Source organism: Corvus moneduloides, chromosome Z (genome assembly GCF_009650955.1).
Source record: "Corvus moneduloides isolate bCorMon1 chromosome Z, bCorMon1.pri, whole genome shotgun sequence".
Classification (NCBI taxonomy): Eukaryota; Metazoa; Chordata; class Aves; order Passeriformes; family Corvidae; genus Corvus; species Corvus moneduloides.
Window position 1 is genome coordinate 69,237,633 of NC_045511.1, and position 18,762 is coordinate 69,256,394.

Below are 18,762 nucleotides of genomic sequence, written 5' to 3' on the forward strand. Positions count from 1 at the left end.
AGTTCAGGTGACCCACTTGCTCACTCCACCCCCTCCATGCCAAACCAGTGCAGTTCTAGCTGCCATGACATTTTAAACACGTTGGCCTGGCGCTCACTCTGGCACACCACCTACTTGCCAGCAAGAGTGAGCAATGGACCATCAAACGCTGGAACTGGGCACAGCTTGCATAACTCAGGTTGTCCTTATACTTCTCTATGTCACAATTCCCAGGAGTGTTCACATGATCATTATTCAGTTCAGGATTATTTCAGGTTCACCTCTTCCAGACCTTCTTTGGTGGCCTTGGCACCTCTTACAGTGCACAGGTCTGTGATGCATTCCTTACAACAGCGACTAAAGGTTAACATTGAACTGAGAAATACATTATGTAAAACTTATTTACTTTTCAGGCTTTCATCAAAAAATCTCCTTAATTATCAACTAGCAAAAGCATTTCAGTGCTCTGAATATTTAGGGAAACTGCACTTCTTCCTAAAACATTTTTACTTCACTTTACACTCTCTTCATAATGTACATAGCAAAAAAGCAATTAAACTCAAAATGTACAAAGCATGCACATCCTAAGTGACTTTATAATTTCAGGTGTTGAATCAAGGCACAGAAGACACATCATTAGCACTTGGGTCACTCAGGGACTTTCTGCATGTATATATATGTGTAGGGTACAGTCATATACGCTCTAGGTATATATACCTCAACAGCTGTCAAAACCTCTCTGTGTTTCAATCAGACAAGAAGTTAAAATTTGTTAATAATTAAGGAATTCAGCTAAGCCTCAATCAACTTTCTATTTAATTTAACAGGTGTATCTCTCCTAATTTTTCTGGCATCCAGACTATGTACATCTATGTTACAAAATTGAGGCTGTGGTAGAAAACAGAGAATACATCTGTAAGAGGAGCTATAATCACAAGAACCTTCTGTACTAAAAATATCTAATAAACTAAAGAGCTTCACAGGCATTGATGTGCACAACTTACAAAAGGATTTCCCAGTTTCCAGAGTGATAGAAAATTAGGCACAGACCACCAAAAAAAAAACTATAAAGGCATTATTACAACTCTGTATGAGAATGAAATAGCAAATTACATTGAAAAGACTACAAATGAGCATTAATGCACATGTCTTTTTTCTGAAATTACTGGGTTTTATCATTACTGAAGTTAAATTCAAGTGAAACCAAATGAGCTACTAAGATATCAAGGAGCACTTTTATCAGAGCTTTGTGTTTTTACTTCCAGGCATAGTTGATGTAGTCAAGTCACCAACCTCTTTTTATTTTTGCCAGTCCTGAGTGAGGGATCTGTGATATGGTCATATGAAGCAGGGAGTCCAAAGGACTTCTCTGACCCCTGTTCAGAAAACAGACTGCCATGACACAATGAGACCAGAGCACTGAAGGAAATAGAGGGTGCTATTCTGACATTAGTTCCTAAAAAAACCCCCACTTTAGTGACTGATTAACTCCTTGACTATTTTTGACATAGCTTAGCAATTTTAATTTCCAAAAGCAAAAAAAAAGAAAAAAAAGGTGTTCCTAAAGCCTGGGAAGGCTTCACTATATTTTGTCCATGAGGCAGTCATTCCCACCTCTCTTAAAAAGGCAAGTTCTTTAGAACAATTAATATTTTTGTTAATGTACACTGCATAAAAGAATATGAGCTTGAACTTAGAGTTCAGAGGAAATTACATGAAACTTGAAATGGAAGTGACTCGAGAGACTGTCAGTTGTAAGTGCTATTTTTAGACATTACACTTAACAATAAGATGAAAGAAGAATCAGGAGAGTCTGTGGTCAAGATGCCAAAGTAAAAACAAGAGGAGTGTATGGATTGACATTATTATTTGAAATGGAAAAAACAAAAACTATTCTTAGCAATCTGCAGGTATTCTGACTAAAATAAAGTAGAGTTGATTGTTTTTGCTGAAATTCATATTTGGAAAAGAAATAAGGTGGTGATTCAGCTGAAAGACAATAGATATGAATAAAATCTGAATGCAAAAGACCAGCTTCAACAAAAGTTAGCCATATAAGACAAGATATCAGATTGTGCTGTTGGGCTCACCATTGCTGGAACACTCAGAGCCTTATCAGAAGACAGTCTCTTGGGGCTCTGTCAAAACACTGCCAGTTTAAATGCACTTCAACAATGCCTGTCTGTTTTAAACATGCCAGAATGAAAGAGGAGGGCAAGCAAATATCAGAAGTATGTCCCAGCACTAGGCTGGAGATGCAGAACCCATAAAGAACTTCAATACCAGTTAATTTAGACCTGCTGCATTTTTCTCTCTGTGCTGCTGAATTCCTCCACTGGTCTGCCACTCTCTTTGTCATTTTTTTCCACAAGCTCTTTGTCCCTCCTCACTTACTGGGTTGGCAAAAATCATCATGTACATTGGCAATAAATATTCTAATTTACACAGACTTCTGAAGTTTCAAGTACAGTTATATTTATTGTATTTGAGGTGGTATGTAGAGTATGACCTACAATGTGGTTTATGAAGTCTGGGAAACAGGTTTTTTTTTAAAAATACAGCCAAAACCAATCTGATTTGAGCTATATTAACTCAGGTGTCAAACTGATACATTCATTTGAATTTATCTCCTTTCAGGTAACACAATTGAAAAATTGTCATAATGAAAGTTAATTTTAGCAATAACATGGATGATTTGACAGTAATGTTAAATATGGTGAAGGAAGTGAATAATTTCATTACCCAGAACTTTCAGTTAGAGTGGCATGAAACCAGCAGCACATCAACAATGCTAATAAGATTCTAGAAGACTAATTGGATCTTGGGTATTTATAAAATCATCTTCATGATAAGAGGGATGTTTACATGAAAGAATTTACTCATCTGCAGCTCAAATACTATTCAAAAAAAGAATGGACATCTGGGATGGCAGAAAACTAGAGCAATAAAACAGTTGATATAAAAATTAGTGGCATATTACAAGATTTAGCAGTAACAGCAATGAGGATGTTTGCAACCAGGAGAGCGGGAGTGCTTGTGTAACAGGCCCAGTAGTGTCATTTGCTGATAGCTGATTTGAAAGAGGGATAAGAGTAACTCCTCCAGAGTACAGAAGTTGCATTGCCGTCTGTGTATGGGCAGTGGTTTACAAATAAGGCACATAAGGTACTCCAAACCCTGGAGGTGGTTCCAGGCCACACTGGGGTCCTACTTGCCCACACAGGGTCTCTCCTTGAGGACAACAGTGGGGTGGATCTCAAGACCTGGTCACAGCTCTCCGTCCACATTTGACACAACTCCTCTGCCCAGGAAGAGAGATTCCAGGGTCATTTTCTTTCTCCTGGGATGCAAATCATACAAGCACAGAGAAAGGAGTGCACTCCTTTCTGTGATCTCTCTGTCAGTCTGGACATTTCCTTCACACATGATAAAAAGATGTAAGGACTGAAAGGATTAAGCATGAGAGGTGAATGCCCTAAGGCAGAAAGCTAAATTTACCCTCACTAAAACTCCAAGGGCAACCATTGTATAGCACAATGCAAGTGTTAATCCTTCATCGAAGCTGAGAAAGGAGAGAGAGTTAATGTTTAACTGGAGTCACTAGTGCACAACATCTCAGCTGCATATTTCTATTTAATTGTTTTTAGTTTAAGGTTGAAGAGTGAAGTAATACTCTATTCCTAGCTTAAGAGCTGAAAATAATTTTATGTTTTCTTGCTCCATTGCTTGTTGGTTCTTTTTCCAAATCACAGAGGCCTGAATTGACAAAGTTTGCAGTTCTGTTGTACAAGAAGCAAAGGAGGATGCAAAGTTCAGATCCCCACAGTGTTGGTGTTCATCTATAGCATCACAAGGGGGCCCCACAATCTGAGTGACTTTGCTTCTAGTCAAAACACCAGACAGCTGGTCTTAGCTGTCCAAACTATTGGATCAAGCATCCAATCTTTTTGAAAAGATCAATCTGACAGCTCAAATCTAGTAGTAACTGCTGAGAATAGACTGTAATATGTTGAAATGGTCAGAATATTAAATCCTGGTTTCATCAAATAATGTAATTCCCTGTCCTGGATCCTATGAAGTCTAGTCTCTTCAGTTCTTCTGCCACAAAGATGGTTGCTGCTCAGGAACCAACCATTTCACTGCATTATTTGTGTTTTGCCTTTGCAAAATCTTCTCATCAAAGACTCCTGTAGACTATACCGCCTTCTTGAAAATGACCTAATCTGAAACCCACCTGGATACATAAAGGCCCACACGAAAGGTAAGGCACTTTGACCAGGCTCCTCTCCAGCTCAGGGCCCTCACTGGTTCTTTAACTTGCAGCATGTCTCTCCTCATTGCTTTGGACGAGTATTCAGAGAGGAATCACCTTTCTTCCGTCAAACTTAGGATGTCACAGTAGTAGATGCTTTTGTTGTTGTTTTTTAGAAATAGTTCTTGTCAAGGTCGAAGATATGATCACAGTATTAAAAAAAGAAGTATGCTTTTGTTTTTTCAAATGAAAGATACTTTCAGACTTAACATTTGACGCGTATTTTTGTAATATTCCTCTATAACACTAAACTTTGATTACAGAAGTTCTTACGTGAGCTGGAAATCCCTAATGCCAGTAAGTTAATTCATTTACTCAAGCCAGTATAAAATGGTTTTCTTATCATTTCTTGCTCTAAAAAACCCAAATCCCTACTAGTAAAATATCATCCCAACACTATTACAGAATCATCTCATTTCATGCATACGCACCTACTCCAGAAGCATGTGCAGCCTCATGAGCAAAACCTTCATAACTCAACAGCTGTCTTGCAGAACCTTTTTAGCAAAACCAGATGTTTCACAAACAGAGCAAATACCAAAGAGAATTTCTTTCTTGTTAGTTTGCTTACGAAATTTTCATTTGATGTAACACTGTCCTGCTGGCAAGCTCATTGCTGCCTGACATGTTTTATGATGACCGGTCAATGAGATTTTGCCAGTTTTTCCTACCTTTTTTCTGCTCTAACACACTCAATGCTATGTGTCTGCTGAGCACCTTTCTTCAACATTTACTAGCTAATTCCTCTGTTTTCAGCTCGTGTATAATTTCCAAAAAGTCTACTGATAATTACATTTCCAAAGGCATTTTTAAGCTGTTTGCTGCAGATATTTATTCATGTGAATAAATCATATGCTGGTGAAATAATTCCAGTAATTACTAACACAGGGATTACACACAGAGAAGAAATTTGAACTCTAACATCCTTGGGGAAGGAAGGTACTGGGAGAGGTGTGTACAGGTAACTTACCTGTCAAATAGTTCTCCACCAGTGACCAGTTCCAGAACAAGACTGATTTCTGTAGGAGTCTCAAATATCTCCTTCAGTTTTATCTGGTAAAAGATAACAGAAAGTATTTCTTTTGCTTATTTGTCTTCTTGCTAAGCACATCTGAAGGTCAACAGTAGAAAATAGACCACAGCTGGGAGAGTTACCTTGTTCTCTCCCACTTTTTTTTGCTAGCTTTTTTTCTTTTTTTGTACTCTTTTGATTATTCTCATACCTCAGTAACCTCTATGAAATGCAGGATTTTAAGAAGCCATCTGCCAACCTCTCAGAGAAACTGAAAAGTAAGTCCTTTCCTACCCTCCCAGGACTGAAAACACCAACTTCTACTTTCATTTGCAGAACTTCTTTCATGTGGTTTCTCACTCGACTCTGTAAGAACATCAGCGTTTTATCTTAAAATGGAAGTATAACTCAACAGATGTTCATTAAAGAGCTGCTAGCATGCCCACAAAGAGAACCCAAAGCTTTAATCCAGGTCTGTACAGGTGAACCACAACAGTCTTCTCTCATAAACAAAAAGTATATTTAAAAACAAGGAAACAAATGTGGAGTGAAGGAACATGGCTAAACTTACAATGTTGGGATGCGAAAGGCGAAGAAGAACTCCAATTTCGGTGCGGACAATTTTCTTGTCTACCTGGTTAAAAATGGGGAAGGAAAAATGGAAAAAATTATTTCCATGATCACCATAGAAACTTGTAGATGAATCACAGGATGCTATGTATGAATAGCACTTTTAGACCTCCCAGGAGAATAAGTTGATGTGAGAATCACAAGTCAAACATACTGTAAAGAGAATTTTTCCATTAACACAAGACATACTATAACAGAGAAATGTCCACATCCAGCAAAATGATTACAAATATACATGTAAGTCACATAAGGTGTAGATTACAGGAAAGATATCTGAAAACAGTGGGAAAATTTACTCAAGTTCTGGCCTTGTCTATTTCTACTTACGTTTGTTGAGCTTATGCTAGGATAGCTTCCTTTAGACACACTGATCAGCAGCTGTGCTGGAAAAAGGTTTCTGCATGTAGGATGTGCTCATCAAAGTAGTGTAACATACTGCTTAGAACAAAAAAGTGATGCAAGGGCCAAATACCCCCAGCCACCGTGTAAGGTTTAACCTCAACTGGCTTCAATTATCTCTAACAGTATGATCTATTAATTGAAATTACGGGTTAAACCTCTGAGAAGATTACCCCTTCTCTTTTCGAACTGCAGTCTTTAGCAATTCAGGGACAACTTATGTTCTTGGGGGACATCAGTCATTTCTCACAAGAAAGGCAGAGCTAGGGAATATTTAATTCACGAAAGAAAGCTGCAGGTCTCTTGGAGCTAGAACGCTTAAGCAAGCAAGAATGGAAAATGTTTGTAAGCAAATTATGAATGCTTTTAAGTTGCTAAGGCAATTAATACACTTATGAGGAAACTACCTGGTTTGCAAATATTCTCCCAAATCCTAGAGGAGTCCTACACTGATGGCTCAGGGGGTTATGAAATGAATGAGAGTCAGCAAGTCACTGTGTGGCTCAAAAACTGATGACATACATGATGTCAAGCAGAACATTTTGAGAGAGACTTGTGCTGCTATTTTTTAGTGGAGGCTTTTCATCAAAGGCAAGTCTTGGTTTTTGTTTTTTATATCATATGGGAAATGAATGGCAGTCATTATATATAAACCTTTAAAAGGGACATAAAATAACCTTCAAATTCTTAGTGAAGAAGACACATGGGGTTTTTTAATCACCTGAAAAAAGAGAGCTACTTCTCAGAAATTTTTTTTCCAGCATCAACAAAATCCAAGTATCCATTACATTCAGAACTACTGGATAGGCAGAATTTGATTCTCCCCTTGTGTCAGCCAGGGATGATTCCAGCTTAGTAATGCCACAGTGCTCTGACAGTGGTGTAAATGAGTAGAGAACTAGAGCCCTCGGGGCATTCTTAAAACTTATTGACATTCAATCTCTTCTAGTGACTGCCAGGAAGCAAAATGAAGTAAGAAAAACCAGCTTTGGAAAAAATCAGTGCATGTAAGAAGGAGGAGGAATCAAATATCAAAAAGGAATTAAATATTCCATTACCTGAGCATATAATTGAGGGTGAAGAATACAGCAAATAACAAAATCTTCATGGATAAACACTTGCTCTGGGTTCAAATCCAGGGCCCTTTAAGCTTGTGACCATTGCATGCTTTATAAACTTTATTGCTTTCTACTCCAAATGCGACTAATAAATGCTTTTTCCTGCTACATAAACACTGAGCAGCAGGTTTGAAAAATAGACTCCTGTGAACTTTTCCTAAAATGCTGCAAGCACCAGCCTGTGGTCTTGCTCGGTTTTGACATCTCCTTGGCATCACTTTGGGTTACTTTAGTGAGTGCAAACATGCAGCAAAGGCCTCCAAAGGTCACTGTTGGGCAGCAAAGGGCTTTTGATGAATCACACAGTAATAGACGTTGTGACTGTTTTCACATGCTTTGCACCTCAGGAAAATTAATGTGCAATTGTGCATGGACAGTGATATCCCCAGGAGAGCAGTTTAGACTGAAAAACTTACCTTACCCAAGAGCACTGCTACAGACTGAACAACCCACAGTTTTCTTCCTGAAGTTTTGAAAACGTTTGGGCACCAAGCACACCAGGAAGCAAGCATGGAAAAGACTGCCCAAAATCTAAAGATGCCCCCTTTTGGCACTGAGTAGTTACAAGTGAGAAAATACAGAGACCTCCTCTATCTTGCAGGTAGCAACAAACTAAGTCAAAACATGGACTAAGACTCAGTTTCAGGTTCTTGGTTCCACTGACATTTAGTCTGCAACTGTAGGTGAGGTCCTCTGTGATCAAGTTTGTGACCTGACACAAAACAGTAGGCTTTCACACTTCCTCATATGGTGGTATGACTAAAAGGTACCTCAAAATTCAAGATGATAAGATGCAGTGGCAAATATACTGCAGAGAAACACTTAGGAGTTTTATATATTTATATGTAATGGCTATTGGGACAGATTTTACAACAGAAATGGGCATGTATAGGCGACATGAATCATTCCAGAGTAAAAAAAGGACCACAATTAGTAATAACATTTTATTACAGACAGCCTATTTTGTCACTTTTATTTTCTTACCCTCTCCTACACTAAGTACAGAAAAAGTTATATCAACACTTACCTTGTTTCAGCTAATTTGAAAAAAGATGTGCCTACTTATGTCAGGGCCAAACCTGGCTTATTTTTAGTTTGGGCAGGAGTATCAGCAATTCAACTACTTATATTGAATTTTTCTATCATCATCCTATCAAATAATTTCCTGACAGAAATTATTTGCTGGGATGAGAGTCAGGCATCTCACTCTAGAGTGTATGTTGCTATAGTAACAATTTTTAAAACTCGGGTAATTTAATCAAAATATGCCATTACCACAATGTTTGGGCAAATTAAGTATGTTGGACTGGATCAAACACAGCGGTCTGATTCTTGTGTATGTAATAACTGATCAAAATGAGGTTGCAAAACTCTTTGTTTTGTCTCCTCCTCTTTGGATGAAATTTAAATATGCAGTACAATGCTTGAGAAGTATCTGAGCTTTCCTTAAATTAGCATGACTCACAGGAACATCAGTGAGACCTTTGTGAGTATATTACAGTCAAGAATAGTGGGATTAGCAGAGCTGGTCTGTTTGTGAAGTGAAAAAACAATCAAATATTAACTTTCAGAAGTTTCACACTCCACTAGCTTAGCAATTATCCTTCTATCCTTTTTTCTTTGCTTTTAATCTATGCTAAATGGACTAGAGTATGCTTTTGCTCAAATATTTAATCAGTATAATTTGATTTCTGCTTAAATGATTACGTTACTCTGTGAAAAAAACACTACTTCTGTGCCAGGTCCTGTAAATGCCTGGTTGGATGTTTTTAACACTGGTGCAAATTTACTGAGCTGTATTTTCTGTATTTGCAAACTTTAAATTGCAAGCAATCAAGAGGCATTTGCTGTGATAGGCTGTGATAGCAGAGCAGCAACCTGCTGTGGAACACCCATGTCAATTAGAGAAATCATTTGCCAGGTAATCTCAAAATAGTTATTTATCAGCCCTCTGCTGATGACCCTTGGCTTGAAGATTTCACTGTCATAGGCCAAAAAACCAAAGTTGTTAGATGCCCTGTGATTATTAAAACCCACAACACCTACATGTTTCCGCAGCTTACCTGTGAAGGCACATGGAATGCTGAAAGGCAGCAAATCTGCAAGAACTTCTTGTAGGTGCTACACAGCCACTGCCTTGTGCTGTGGCTTCCCGTGCTCCTCAGTAAACTCTAGCAAGCAAACCAGGAGCTGTGACTGTAGCACAGATAAGCACCTGCATGCTGGCTTTAATCTAACTAGATAAAGTACCTGCAGCAGCAAAGATACAACAGCCTGAACTCAGGAGCGAGAGGCAATCTAAGAGTGCTGCTCCCTTAATTTATAATAAAGCATTTACGTAAAAAGGGTGATCATTCCTGGATTACTGCTAGTATTTTGTCTCTCCATTTATTTCACTTCAGTAGAATTAGGTATTTATCTCTTTTATAGATTTGTGTCTGCAATTACTATGCCTTTGAAATTTGATACTGGTCATGCAGGAAAGGAGAACTAGATTTATAATCAGTGTATTTCTTATTTATAAATTTCACATTAACAGGGAAAGGATTGAAAAATTAAATGAAAGCTGATATTCTTCCATGTTTCCATGTCCCAAGATGGTGAGGAGGAGTAATGCTAAAAACCACTGAGATGTTAAAGTGGTTTCTATCTGAACAAAATGAAACAAGATAAAATGAACCACCACTTACACAGATTAATCCAGCTGCCTCTTTGCAATATGGTACCACCCTGAAAACAGGTGGCCAACAGATGTTCTCTGTACCCTCAAACTTAGTAGAAAGCAAGAGGAAGAGCACATTCCTCATCCTGCAAGTTCAGTCTCTGCTGTTCTCCTTCCCCTAGGCACTGTGGATACAAGGGGCACATCTGCAGGTTGGGTGACAACATTCTGCCCAGGCAATGCGTGTGAAGAAACCCATGCAAAACATCTCTCAAGGAGCTTCACAGCACCGCCCACCTCAGGGAGTCTGTTCACACCAGCTCTGCACAGCTCCTTAATTAATATCCCACTTTTTGACTCACATGAACACCTCTAATACTAGCAATGAATTCTTTATTGAACCAGCAGGTCAGGCTCTGACTATGTGCCTCTGTGCACTTACAGGGATCACGGTGCAAGTCATTATTAGCTTGACACCACACTATTAAAAGTGCTTCCAAGAAACAAAATTTTATTTGCTCATACAGTAACTGCTCTGAAGCCTAAACCTTTCTGTATTTTATGGCATCAATTGCTAATTAGCTTTTATAACTTCGCCATTATTTTTTCTTCTCACTGTTAAGCTGAAATATTAAAACCTGTACAGACATAGGCTACACACAAGCAGAACTGCCAGTTCCTTGGTGGTTTGAAGGTCTGCTCCCAACTGTCACAACTGAACACAAGACTGCTGGGTTACCTAGGCTCTCTTGAGAGATTCAAGAAAAAAAGAAATAGGCTTGAATTGAAAGCCTGAATTTAAATAAATCTTCACAAGAAGAAGATTCAAAGAACATATTTTCTATGCAGTTTAAGGTCTTGCTTTTCAATTTCAGAATGTCCTGAATGACAGGAATTCCAGTTTCTGCCCAGTTCACACAGAGAGTATCTTCTCACAAAGTCTTTCAGTCAAGACTTCAAGGATAAAACACTTTAAAGAAGACTTCTGAATGTGTTTTTGTATATCTTTATAAAGATGGATAGTATTGAAATAATCTGATCTTGTCTATGTATCAACACAAGAAACTGATGTCAATCTTCAGCATAAGTTATAAAGAATCATGGAAGGTACAGAAAGTGGTATGAAAGAAAAATCATAGGACAAATGAAAATAGAGATTTACATGAAACTCAGTCCACTTCTCTAAGTTACTCTGGTGTAATTCTGTAATCAACATGGCAGTGGATAGTAGGTAAAAGCAGAATTTTAAAAAGCTGATCCCTCTGAATGTATGGATACATCATTGTTCCAACTAGAACATTTATTTAACAGCTGCTTCAGATGATTTGATTCATTGAATGACCTTTTTTTTGAATGAAAATAAGAGTTTCTCAAGTAAAGAATTCCTCCTATGTTTTGTTGGCTGTTCTTAGTGGGGCACTGCTTGACCTTCTCAGCATGATCTGTAGCTCTCTCTTTTAAGGGATCGACCTTTGAATTCCTAATGGAGTAATATTATCTTAAAAACAGAACTGTTTGAAACAGCCTTTTTGTATTTTAAGCTGGGCAGACTGTTCTGGCTCTGTCTTCACTCAAGCTTAACATGGGCTCCCTGAAGAGCACAATAAACAGCTCAATAAAGCACAACAGCAACAGCACAATCCTGTAGTATCTTCCCTAAACTCAGCCCGGAGTTTTCACTGTGTAGGTGTGCTGGTTTGGCTGGAATAGAGTTTATTTTCTTCACAGTGGCTAGCATAGGGTTGTGCTTGGATTGGTGCTGGAAACAGTGCGGATAATTCAGGAATGTTTTTGTTATTGCTGAGCAGGGCTTGCACTGAGCCAAGGCCTTTTCTGCTTCTCTTCCCAACACACAAGTTAGCAGGATGGGGGTGCACAAGGAACTGGGAGGGGAGAGAGCCAGGGCAGGTGACTCCAGAAGACCAAAAGGATACTCTAGACCATGAGGCATTATGCTCAGGGCATAAAGCTTTAGGAGAAAAAGGAAAGCGGGGAGGAGGGGGATAATTCAGAGTCTTCCTCAGTAACTGTTCTGTGTGGTGGAGCCTTGTTTTCCTCAGGATGGCTGAAATCCTGTCTGCCCATGGAACACAGTGGATGAACTCCTTACTTTGCTTTGCTTGTGTGCACAGCTTTTGGTTTCCCTACTAAACTGTCAGTATCTCAACCCATGAGTCTTCTCTCTTTTCCTCTTCTGATTTTCTCCCCATCCTGCTGGGGATGAGAGAGTGATAAGCTCTGTGGGGCTTAGTGGGGTTAAACACCAACAGTGGGTTACTGAGGATTTTTATTTTTACCCTCCATAAGTAATTTTGTATTATTATTGAAAAAAAAAATACTATTAATTACTACAGCAACTATTTTCTGCACACATGTCCATGCTTCCAATTCACAGCTGTAGTCCTTCAAGTGATGCATAGTCCTCAGACTGAACACACCTGCATGAGAATACTGCCAGTTACATCAATGTGCCTGCATTTGTCCTGTCAGGTGACTAAAAGTCTGGTAGCACACACAAAGCTGTTGGCTGCAAATACCTGGGTTTGTAGAACCTGAAAGAGACTGATCTATCTGCATGGGATAAGACTGTCAGTCTGTTAAGATTAAATTGTTCCATCAAAGAAGCAGCACTTCTGTTTCTGAAGAAAGGCACAGTACATTTGCAGGCAAACCACCAGATGGATACAGATAATTCCTGTGACTGTATAAACTTCAGCAGAGTAAATCACACTCTGACATATCAGATTTACAGGCCCTGCATATTTAAATAAATGGTTTCAGTAGCAAAGGCGACCAGATGCAGGTAACATTCCCCACTGGCGCAAAATCCTCTGTGAGTAGGTTCTGTTACTCACCTATATTAACTTGGTGGCATCACCACAGGGTGAAGGGATGGGTTCAGAGCCACTTACAGCTTGCACAACACTGGTCATTTGCAACAACACATTTTATGTGAGAGTAAAAAACAAGTTATATATTCATTAGAATAGGCGTCATTATAGGCTATGGTCTACTATATGACTAATTTGGTTGTTATTTCTTTCCCTGTCTCATTAATACACAGATTTCTGCAAATATGTTAGATAATTTTTGAGCAGTTTATGCAAACAAATTTAAGCCTATTAGGTATTCATGAATTGCTCACTTCAGCTATTCACTATTTATAGTGTGTTACTGCCATTGTTACTGTTCCCAAAGCTGGGTGGAGGAGGACACATTTAAGATGCAAGAACAATGTGTAAATCAAAGGTAAGCACTTCTTTTGTTTTTGTCAAAATAGATGTATTTATGGTTCTATTTATAAATTTGTACTTCCCATCTTCTTGTGTGTTCTTGCTTTTCACCTATAAAACTACAAATCCAAAAATTTTCTCTCCTCCCAGAGAAAACTTATCAATCCAGCTTTTATCCTGGGTGATATAACTAGTATTAAACATCATGGTTTCACATTCACACCATCCCTCTGAATAAACAAATTGCCACATGACAATTAGAAATTGAGAGCTGTTAGAGGATAGGACATTTCCTGTCATGCTGTACAATATTTTATCTTAAAATCACTCAGAATTCTCAGGGGTGCTGAGCTGCATGATAAAGATCTGGAATACATTATACCTGCTTATATCATTAGTCAAGTGCCATGCTTGCTGCAATTTAAGAAATTTCATACGAACAATAAGCTGGTGGGCCCATCCTGCTCTCAGTCCAACTCGTATTTACAGAACCATGAGTTCACTGTTACCCAAAGAAGGTTTCATGCATCAGGACTACTATTAATATTATAATCTCCTTCACAGATATCAAATAAGTCCATGTGATCAATGAAGCAATTTCATCTAGGCTAGAATTAATTTTACTCATAGTTACCTGTATGGGGCTGCATGCTCTACCATTCCATTTGACAAGCAGTTACACAGATGACAAGTGAAGAAGGCTTGGTTGTGGCTCTGACGATCAAATGAGTTTGTTTTGTTCAAAATAGTTCAGGTGGGATAAAAGCATGACAATGTCAGTGGCAACTTAAGTCATGCAGATTCCCTCTTCTGAACCATCCTGAATCTCTCAACCTACTGCTCAAATGACCCCTGTACTGGGAGACTTGTAATGTCTGGATCCCAGTGAATTCTTCTGGTAGGTCAGCCCCAAATTCAGAGTCCTGAAGCAATTTCTGTGTTGCTTGATGGTATCCAGAACCTGTAATTCTACACATGCAGGACTCATACACATTGACCCCAAAACTGCTTCAGATTTACAGGTTATATACTTTATAATCTGAATAACACAAAAAAACCTGTGGGTGCTCAAATGAAAACAGGGAAGGAATCCGTTGAAGAAGACTTTCAGGGACTGAAAATGAGAAGTTTTTTATATAATTGGAAGATGATACAGAGAAGCATGTAGAGATGGTGAGATGGTTAAGAAAGGTAGGCAGATGTGAAAGCAAGGCTTTGTAACTAATTTAGAGAGCTTGCTTCATAGATTAGAAACTGTGAGCTCAGACTTTCTTGTTAGCACTATGTGTCAACAAATAACACCATAATTTACAGGACTGCTTTTGCTCCTTCATCTCTCCAATCCCAGTGGAGGATGTCTCAGCTACATGAATGGGAGCACATTACCTTGCCTCCTCTGCCTGGAACTGTGACTTGTGCTGGGAAAAAAAGGACATATGACTGAGCAGGCTGAGAGTAGAATGAATACACAGCGACTTCCCTCCCTAAGAGGTCACCTCAATCCATGAATTCTGTGCACAAAGAACCACAGCGTGCCTTTCATATTTGATCCTGTGTTCCCCGATGGTTCATAAAATTTAGGAGTAAATGGAGGAGATGCTGAAAGGGGGCAGTTGTAAGCTATGTGTTCCAGAACCAGAACAGGTGAATATTTGAATTTCAGGAAACTTTATGTCTCCCTTTATGGCCAGTGAAATCACATGCAGATTTGGCAAATCACACAATACCTGACCTAAAACCCCTCTCTGGTGCCTACTGTGTGATTCAGGTGCAATTTTGGTATTTAAAAAAGTAAAAAACCAAAGCCAAAACTATAACCATAACCTCTGAAGACCCCATAGGTGTGGAGACGAGAAGACAGATTTTACCTGTGAAGTAAAGAAGGCAGGGGGTAGTTGTTTATGTGCTGTGAACTGTGGTACCAAGTGCCTGGATAAAAATACTTTACAGCTCTAGCTCCTGTGGTCCTCATCCATAAAACATGGCAATGCTAATGTGAGTTCTCACTGTGGTATTGCAGCTGTAACACAGTAATGGCCCAAAAAGAATAACTGAAATTAGTTATAATGGTGAAATGAATAATTTTCCTGGACTTCTGATTAACGGATTTATGGCTTCTTATTTGTGGGAATTAGGGCTTTCATCTTGAAGAATTACGACTTTTCCCAAAAATGCTTGAAAGCCATAGCATGGAGTTCTTTTGATTTGTGTTTTCTTACATTTTTACATCAAATCCTCTGTTCTTTTGACTTTGCAGTTTCTTTTATTTTTACATTCAAGTCCTGTATCTACTGTGTTTACTACTCAATCCAGAAACCTACAATTTTTATAATGCTATTTCTTCTTGTAGCACTATTCTTTTATCACCTTACAAAGAGATGAAAACTATATGAGTGCGATGTATTTTGCAGACAAAATATAAATTTCTACAGGTTGATATTTGTGAGAGTGCTGCTTAGAAGCCCTCACAAGTTAGCACTTCGTGTAATGGTTGCAATTCAAACAAAAATTTGAAATCAGAATTGTCTCCAACAAAATGTAAAAGAAAATTGCTTGGATATCACAGGACTGAGGTATAAAATAAACCATCCTGTTTATGCTATTTCTTGTTACTTATGGAAATGCTTCAAGCTCGTTTCAGCTGCATCTACTGAAGACATGTCCAGGTGGAGTTTGAAACATCTGCTTTTAAAAATATGCAAAGTGTAATGGAATAGCTTGTTGGAAACAAACAGTAGTATTTGAAGACTGCTTAAAATGAAGGGGGAAGAATAACAATAGAAGTGGGATTTTTTTTTTTACTTTTGTATGAAAACAAGATATTAGTTATTTTTTATCTATTCAGATTTTGGGTTTAGGTGAGGTATTGTTGGTTGGGGGGGGTTGGGTCTTTTGGGGTTGTTTTGTTTGGGGCTTTTTCATTAAGAAAACCCTTCTTTAGTGACTTGATCAGAGAGCAAGTTTGGTTTGACAAAAACTGGTCATAAGCCTCACTCACACACACCGATGCTACAGCTGTCAACTGTCACAACATTCAGCTTAGACTTTTGTATTGAGCCTTAATTCTAGTCTTGAGAGATCCTCTGCTCAGGTGATGTATCTCAAGGAAATCAGACAGAGGTGCTGTCTTCCTGATTTCTCAAAGAAGCTTTTGTAACAGAGCCCTCAGATTGTGCTGCTTACACAGCTGCTGTGTTAATTTCCACCTTTGCTTTTCCATTCCTCCCTACATGGGGTTGGTCTTTCTCTTAAAAGACAGAAATAAATGAAGACCATCTCAGCCAAAGAGCATATATTTTATCTGGAAATAAGCCAGTTTGTCAAGTAAGACCATGCTGATTACAGAGTCCTTGGTAAAATAAATCCTCCTTTCTACAGACTTCAGTTAGATTTGCCTCTCTGAGGGGCTACAGAGAACTCAGCTTCAGAATAATAAGCACAGGATGACACATTTTAAGTTATAAAATGTTTGTGATTTATTCCAACACCTGAACTTCCAGCACTGGAGAAAGCACTGACATTTCTTATCTTTTGCCCTCTTCATGTTTTAGTGCATACAGACAGCTTTCCTTTAATTCATTACTCTATAGCTTAGAATCTCTCTCCCTGCTAAAGAATAACTGCCACATCTGTGATGATAACATCACACCATTCACACCTGAAAACAAAAACTTTCTAAAATGCAGGGGAGGAACAGTTTCAGAGATCCCCAGCACAAGCTTCACAGACTCTCCATTTATGCAGAAACTTGGCCTCCTCTGCTCCGTCAAGGCACGTCTCCAAATTTCTTTAACAGGCTGTAAATAAGGTTTCCAAAGAGGAGGGGTATCATTTCAGGATAGGCTAATATTTACCTCTGCACCACTGTTCAGAAATCCCTTTGTACGGTTGCATCTTGGCTTTAGGTATTAAATACAGCCTCACAGAGGAAGAGGTTCTGGTCCTATTCCCTGTCTTGCCCCTCCACATTTATGTGCACCCCAGGCACACAGAGCTCCTCCAGGCTTGCTTCAAGCCATGGAGAAGACAAATTGCAGCAAGAGGAAAGGAGCAAAATGTGCATGGATAGGTTGGTGGAATAATATCTGTGGCTGAGATAATTTCACAAGAGTTCCTGTCAAGCAACTCAAAGCTAAATGTGCGTCATTTGTTTGGGTTTGGGGGTATTTTACTGAATCTATCGCCTAAAGGATTTTATCACTCAGAACTACTTGTTCAACAGTGCAATGTATACAGTAGGTTGAGCTTCCCTGAATGGCATAACAATGAGTTGAGCTTTATATTTTTCTCTTTTTATTAGTTGATCTTTATATTTCTGAAAAGTAAGCTGTAAAGACCAAAAATGAGTGTTTCTGAGTACCTATAAATTAGGTAAGGAAGAAGGAAATATAATACATACTGCCAAATGTTAAAATCTTAACCAAAGGTCTGACTTACTCAAGAATAACACAGCAATTCAATCTAAATGGTGATGGTTAAAAAAAATTATTCTGTATTAAGTGATTTTTACATAATGCGGGCATCTCACAATGATACCATACAACACAATTTAAACCAGATTTTAAATAACTTTATGCACGTAGGGCAGGCTTTTACAATTGTAGAAAGGGATTATTTTTTCTTTCCTTTCCTAAAAGTTGTCCTGACACAACAAATTATTTTTTTTGTTTCTTTGCAAGGACTAAAACAACTCATAAATTTTTTTTTCAGTAAAATTTCCACTTTCACTGATGGGTGTCTGATTTCACGGCTTCTAGAGCAAAAATCTACTGGTAACTTAGTGCAGAAAAAATGTTTTGGTTCTCTCCTATTTTGTAGAGAATTTATGTAAAATTAACTTCTTTGTTCTTCTTTAGACATTTTGCATTCGATGGACTTGTACTCAAAAGCCATTTCTTTTGGACTGTAGTGAATCAGACAGTGGAAGCCAGACTCCCCTCACATATGAGGGAAAGCTGAAAATAAGCAGTGGAAAACTCGAAGTTTTACTGCCTTATTTCTTTATTCAGAATAATTTTGTCTGAACTTTTTTTTTATCTCTCAGTAAAAACATAACAGTGTGAACTGCATATGTATGAGAGGATGATGTGGATGAAGAAAAATGAGAAAGCCAGGAAAAAGAATAGGTAGTTCTGCAGGTGGAGTGGTAATTAAGTGCTAGTTAAGAAATTACTCTTTCCCTTTAATTACCAAGCAGTGGCCTGTGTGGTGTGCATATGTGTGTGTGTGGATGTGGATGAATAACTCAATGTGTGAGCTAGTTAACAAAAATAGTCCTTTTTAATGATGTACAGCGATGTGCAGTTGACTGTTTTCATGTAGGCTTACATGTACACAATTCTTTCCCTATTTTGAAAAATTTGAAAAAAAAATCAGAACATAACACACTAATACAATGTGGGGGAAAAAATAACCTT

General features: G+C 38.3%; 1 protein-coding gene across 1 annotated transcript in view; it reads right to left on the reverse strand.

Annotated features, from left to right (window-relative positions):
- CAMK4 (calcium/calmodulin dependent protein kinase IV) overlaps positions 1-18,762 on the reverse strand; it is a 146,979-nt gene that overhangs the window by 63,323 nt on the left and 64,894 nt on the right. Inside the window, exons 3-4 of the mRNA XM_032095631.1 lie at positions 5,875-5,937; positions 5,262-5,344 (exon numbers count right to left, since the gene is read on the reverse strand). Coding sequence (XP_031951522.1) covers positions 5,262-5,344; positions 5,875-5,937 — 146 coding nt within the window. The remainder of the gene's footprint in view (positions 1-5,261; positions 5,345-5,874; positions 5,938-18,762) is intronic.